General features: G+C 41.2%; 1 protein-coding gene across 4 annotated transcripts; it reads left to right on the top strand.

The window, feature by feature from the left end:
- Positions 1 to 879: 879 nt before the first annotated feature.
- Positions 880 to 5,360, top strand: LOC128606803 (uncharacterized). Of its 4 annotated transcripts, none has more exons than XM_053623237.1 (3): positions 880 to 1,669; positions 1,772 to 1,868; positions 4,986 to 5,360. In XM_053623237.1, the coding sequence occupies exons 1-2, from the start codon at positions 951 to 953 to the stop codon at positions 1,857 to 1,859; spliced, it is 807 nt and encodes a 268-aa protein (XP_053479212.1). In that variant the 5' UTR covers positions 880 to 950; the 3' UTR covers positions 1,860 to 1,868; positions 4,986 to 5,360. The 4 variants fall into 4 exon arrangements, 3 of the variants coding, with proteins under 3 accessions (XP_053479212.1, XP_053479211.1, XP_053479213.1); XR_008385746.1 differs by having other exon boundaries at positions 895 to 1,595; positions 4,986 to 5,359; XM_053623236.1 differs by lacking the exon at positions 4,986 to 5,360 and having other exon boundaries at positions 885 to 1,669; positions 1,772 to 2,725.
- Positions 5,361 to 6,833: the final 1,473 nt, after the last annotated feature.

Raw genomic sequence — 6,833 nt, 5'->3', positions numbered from 1 at the left:
GGGGCGCCAGATGGGGTTAGAGGTGTTCTGAAGAGGAGTACAGATCGGTTAGTAAGCCACGGCCGCAACATTCACAATGCAATGGATCTGTTTGAGGCCTTGTTGCACACAGGCACCACTCTTAAACTGTTCTACATACGTGAAGCATCCATTGACAGGGCAATGAAGGGCATGCCAGGCAGCATCCCCCAAGTCCCATCAACTATGAGAATACACCAGGTTGTCACTACCTCTCCTGGGCAGATGATGTTAGCTGCATGTGCACTGTACACAAGATTCTACAGTGCACATGCTATAACACAAAGGCATTCAGCTTCAACTCACCAAGCACATCAACATCAGAGAGACTGAATGGGGCCCAGAAATCATTCAAAATTGGTGTGTTGTACAATTTGATGTAGACTTCTACCCAGGCATCATTACCCGCATTGATGAGGTTCAGGTAAAAGTGAAATGCATGCACCCTGTGGGAGAGAACTGATTCTTCTGGCCCACCAGAGAAGACATGATCTGGTATGAATTTGAGGATGTAATTTGTTTCATTCCACCTCCTCAGCCTGTAACCACAAGTCACCATGAGATCCAAAGAAGATCTCATAAAAAAGAAAATTTGGGCAAAGCTTGTGAAGTATAAGCTGATCTGGCAACCTGAAGTGTGACTGAGGAAGCAGCACCCTTCGAGCTAACGCTATTACATTAATTTCTTCTAATCTCTATACTGTAAAATTATTTACCTTACGTTATATAAATATAACTGACACTACTTTAGATAAAACAATCGTAACGTTGCGCTGTCGCTAAATTTGATCTGGTTTTTTTTTTTGCTTTTTTTTTAACATCCGCGACTAGCTTGTAGCCCGTAGCCCGCTAGCATCACCTACCGCTAGCCTTGTTTACGTTTCACATTTCTCACTTACCGCTGTTCTGTTTAAAAAAAAAAAAAAACAAACATGTCTGCTGTCTCTCCGGTTTTGAGTGCAGATGAGGACTCGCTCGAGCTTCACATGGTGCGGCTGGAACTGGAGGATGTGGAGAAGCAGATCCGCGGCCTACTCGACAAGCAGGCCCAGCTGCTGGAGCGACAAACTGCGCTGGAAACATCTTGTGCCTCTGCCCACATATCCAAGGTAAGCACACAGCGTGGTATTTCCACTCCCAGCCCCTCTACGCCGTGTGTTTCTCTGTGCAGGGACCGTGCACCTAGGACTTTCCCAGCCGTGGTCTCCGTCACGCCGGCGCCAACACACCTCGGGCCTTGGGTGAACCAGCGGCGGAAGGCGCGGGCTGGACCCTCTCCACCTCCGGTGTTCGAGATTCCAACCAGGAACCGCTTCGCCCCTCTCCGCCAGACCAGACCCAACGCTGTGATCGTCGGGGACTCCATTGTGCGGAACGTCCGTGTAGCCTCATCTAAAGGTAAGGTGCGCACACACTGTTTTTCTGGTGCTTGTGTCCTTGATGTCGCTGCGCAGGTATCCGGGATCCTGAAGAAGGACGAGCGCATTGGAGCGGTTGTGCTGCACGCGGGGACGAACGACACCAGGCTGCGGCAGACGGAGGTTCTGAAGAGGGACTTCTCCAGCCTGATAGAGACGGTACGAGGCAGATCACCCACCGCGAAGATCATCGTCTCTGGACCTCTTCCCACATACAGACGTGGAGCAGAAAAGTTCAGTAGACTTCTAGCATTAAATGATTGGTTAGTCTCTTGGTGTAATGAGCAGAATCTGGTGTTTGTCAATAACTGATATCTGTTCTGGGAGCGTCCTAGGTTGTTTCGTCCTGATGGCCTGCACCCCAGCAGCCTTGGAGCGGAACTGCTATCAGACAACATTTCCAAGGCGCTACACTCCAAGTGACTGCCTAGCGTAAGTACATCTTCCAATAATAACAACATTCAGTATAATCAATGTTCAATTAAAAATCCGGCACCGGTAGTACATACTATAGAGACTGTGTCTGTTCCCCGAGCTATACAAATATATAGAAAATCTCGGAAAGTCTATCTTCGTAACCTAATTAACATAAAATTAAATCATATTGAATGCACAGCCAGCACTTTTGATCTGAAGCTAGGACTATTAAACATTAGATCTCTTGCGTCTAAGGCTCTTATTGTTAACGACATCATTACTGATCAGGAATGTAATTTAATGTGTTTAACAGAAACTTGGATTAAACCAAACGAGTACATAGCATTAAATGAAGCCAGTCCTCCTGGATACAGTTATGTACATCAGCCTCGTTCAACTGGTAGAGGAGGAGGTGTTGGTCTCATCCATAGTAAAAATCTAGTCGTCACACAAAAACCTAAGCATAAATTTAATTCTTTTGAAATTCTTTATACCAGTATAAGTTATGTAGCCACAAAAAATAAGTCAATTCCTCTAATTATTATTTACAGACCCCCAGGGCCATATACTGAATTTCTTAGTGAATTTGCAGACTTTGTCTCAAACCTGGTTGTGTCTGTAGATAAAGCATTAATCGTCGGAGACTTTAATATTCATTTTGATAACCTGGAAGACCCTCTAAGATTAGCGGTTGTGTCCATCTTAGATTCAGTAGGGATTAATCAGAACGTAATCGGGCCTACTCATAATGGTGGTCACACTCTTGACCTCATACTAACATACGGACTAAGTATAGAAAATATTATCATTCTTCCGCAGTCTGAAGTTGTCTCAGACCATTATCTTATCTCGTTCATAATACGAATTGATCATAATATTTCCACCTCGCCTCGCTACCGCATAAAACGTACCTACACATCAGCTACTGCACCGAGCTTCATAAATAACCTCGCAGAAACATCAATTAGATTTGGATCACCATCAGATCACATAGAACTCGATCAGGCGACTGAAAGCTTGGAGTCAACACTCCGCTACACGCTAGATAGAGTGGCTCCACTCAAAAGGAAAATAATTAGAGAAAAAAATTAGCACCCTGGTATAACGATCAAACGCGAACCTTAAAACAGACAACTCGACAATTAGAACGTAAATGGCGTCAAACCAAACTGGTGATATTTCAAACAGCATGGAAGGAGAGCCTACTGAAATATAGGAAATCTCTTGGCGATGCTAGAAAAATCTATTTCTCCGCCTTAATAGGAGACAACAAAAACAATTCTAGATTCCTTTTCAACACAGTAGCAAAATTAACTAGGAATAAAACCACTACAGAGAGAAACACTCAATCATTACATAGCAGTGAAGATTTCATGAAATTTTTCATCGATAAGGTTGAAAATATTAGACGTGAAATACAGGCCATTAAATTAAAACCGGACAGTACTGTAACAAACCCATTACATGACAATGTAGCAATATCAGATCAATGTTTAGAGTATTTTGCTTCGCTTAGAGAGACCGAACTAGCTACATTAATCTCTTCAGCCAATTCATCAACTTGCATACTAGATCCCGTACCTACATGTTTGTTTAAACAGATTTGTCCAGGAGTAATTGAACCACTTCTAAATATAATCAATTCTTCCCTAAGCACTGGCTATGTACCTAAATCACTTAAATTAGCAGTTATTAAACCCTTGATTAAAAAACCTGATCTTGACCCGTCTCAATTGTCCAGCTATAGACCAATATCAAATCTCCCCTTCATCTCTAAGATTTTAGAAAAGGTTGTAGCAAAGCAGTTATGCTCGTACTTAGATAGGAATAACATTCATGAAATGTATCAGTCAGGGTTTAGACCTCATCATAGCACAGAGACAGCATTAGTTAAAGTAGTAAATGACCTTCTACTGACCTACGATCAGGGTTGTGTCTCTCTGCTTGTGTTACTCGACCTTAGTGCAGCTTTTGATACTATAGATCACACTATTCTCCTTGATAGATTAGAAAATGTTGTTGGTATTAAGGGAACAGTCCTCTCCTGGCTCAGGTCTTATCTGACCGATCGTTATCAGTTCGTAGATGTAAATGGTGAATTCTCCATGCGTACTGAGGTTACTTTTGGAGTTCCACAGGGTTCTGTTTTAGGCCCACTGCTCTTTACTTTATATATGCTACCCCTAGGTCAAATTATTCGTAAACATGGAATTAGCTTCCACTGTTATGCTGATGATACACAGTTGTATGTTTCAGCAAAGCCAGAGGACAGACAGAAGCTTAGTAAAGCTGAGGATTGTGTAAAGGACATTAGACATTGGATGTTAACTAACTTCCTTCTACTTAATTCTGATAAAACAGAAATACTTTTATTAGGCCCACGTGTAGCTAGAAGTAATCTTTCTGATCACATGGTTACTCTGGATGGTCTTTCTGTTTCATCATGTGCAGCAGTTAAAGACCTTGGAGTGATTATTGACTCCAGCCTATCATTTGATGCTCATGTAGATAATATTACTAGGATAGCCTTCTTTCATCTCAGAAATATTTCTAAAATAAGAAACATATTGTCACTACATGATGCGGAAATACTAGTTCATGCATTCGTCACCTCTAGATTAGATTACTGTAATGCCTTACTGTCTGGATGTTCCAGTAGGAATATAAATAAGCTCCAGTTAGTCCAGAATGCAGCTGCTAGAGTCCTAACTAGAACTAGAAGGTACGACCATATCACACCGATATTATCAATACTGCATTGGCTCCCAGTAAAATCTCGCATTAACTATAAAATACTTTTATTAACCTATAAAGCACTAAATGGTCTCGCGCCACAATATCTAAGCGACCTTTTGGTTTTATATAATCCGCCACGCCTACTTAGATCAAAAGATGCAGGCTATTTGACGGTACCTCGAATAGTGAAGGCTACAGCAGGGGGAAGAGCTTTCTCTTATAGAGCCCCACAGTTATGGAACAGTCTTCCTATTAGTGTTCGGGACTCAGACACAGTCTCAGTGTTTAAGTCTAGGCTTAAAACGTATTTGTTTACTCAAGCCTACCCTGACTAGATTCTGTTCTACTACTTCGCAGTCATAATAATCTTTTTTCTCCCTCTCTCCTTTCGCCGAGCCCCACATGAATTTATGGAGATACTAGAGATCCAGATCCTTTCTGCCTCTGGATGGAGCTCAAATCTTCTCTAATTCCAGACTGCTGGGACTACGGCTGCTCCTAAGGCCATACAGACTTCATATAAATCCATAATGAACTTTTTCACACTATCTGTTGTTACCCAGATGAGGATGGGTTCCCTTCTGAGTCGGGTTCCTCTCAAGGTTTCTTCCTCTTAAAACATCTTAGGGAGTTTTTCCTTGCCACCGTCGCCACTCAGTGGCTTGCTCAGTTGGGATAAATTCGCACCTTTAATATCTGTATACCATGTTGATATTTCTGTAAAGCTGCTTTGAGACAATGTCTATTGTAAAAAGCGCTATACAAATAAAATTGAATTGAATAGAATATAAGGATATGTTTCTGCAGAAATTTTAGTCTAATGTCAGCCAGACAGACCTTGTGGCTCTGCCAGCTTGGGGACCTGGCCATTGGCTGCTGTTTGTAAGTAATCAGTGACATGCAGACAGGGGAGGCAGGGGAGGCAGTGCCTACCCTGTGTCATCATGAAATGTAAAAAACAAATAATGATTTAAAAAAATCACAATGATAGAAAAGTAATTGTTGTATGATTCCAATCATTCCAATGATTTTTATAGTCAATATCACTGAATTTGTGTATTTTCCTGTTCAAATACGGAGGAAAGACGCGAAGGGAGGCAGCGACGAGCTGAGCCTCCTCTCGGATTGCGCAATCCCTCACAAACTGGATTGAGCTGCTCATTTTTTTTTTTGCTCAACTTGAGCATGTGCAATTGATTTCTCTGTATGTCACCAATGTAATGTTTGTACACACTTTTATTATATGTCCTCACATTCCATAGTGTAGGTCATGTATTTCACGTATGTGTATAACATATTAGTCTTGCTGATCTGACATAACGCAGCAGTGAAAAAGCAGGAGTGGAGGCAGCCAGTACCTCTGCCTCACTGAAGGGGGCATGTGTGAGCATAAGGGCTTGTTCTGCTATTATTCTTCTTCGCGTATTACATACAAATGGCATTGTGGGTAATATGCTAGCTAAAAAAGTCAAGTAGAGAAAGTTAAGTGCACCGAATCAGTCTGTTTATTTTTATTTGTTGCCCTGACTGCAAAAATGGAAGATTATATATATATATATATATATATATATATATATATATATATATATATATATATATATATATATAAGCTAAAACATTTCTCAAAACTGGACTTTCAATCAAAACTGGAAGTGATAAATAATGGAAGACCGATGCCGGCGCTAAAAGATTTGCTTCAAACGACGGGACAGAAGATAACGTGCTCTTTTCAAACGGAGTGGTACACCTGAAAAGACTAACTGTGTGGGTGTGCTATGAGAAACTGCCTTTTCTGCTTTCCCTGCATTTTGTTCTCAATGAGTGACAATGTCTGGACTACAATGGGATTTTGTGACTTGAAAAATATAACAAGAAGCCTCAGCAGACATGAAAGTTCAACTACTCACATTCAAAGCCAAATTGCTTTAAAAACTTTTGGAAGCGCAAGGAAAAATTTGGCTTTGAACGAACAGACTAAATATTAGCGTCCACAATACTAAGGTAAAGGAAAACCCAGAGATTTTAAAAGACCTCATTAATGCAACTTGCTTCCTAGCCAAACAGCAATTAGCATTTCGCGCTAACGATGAGAGCATGACCTCTTCTAATCATGGCAACTATGTAGAACTATTACATGCTTTTGCTGAGAAAGATGATAGGTTATCTAGACATTTGGAGACATCCACTGTGTTTTCTGGCTTATCAAACAGAATTCAGAACGATTTAATTGAAGCATTAAGTGAT

Source organism: Ictalurus furcatus, chromosome 4 (assembly GCF_023375685.1).
Source record: "Ictalurus furcatus strain D&B chromosome 4, Billie_1.0, whole genome shotgun sequence".
NCBI lineage: Eukaryota > Metazoa > Chordata > Actinopteri > Siluriformes > Ictaluridae > Ictalurus > Ictalurus furcatus.
This window is presented reverse-complemented; position numbering and strand designations above follow the sequence as displayed.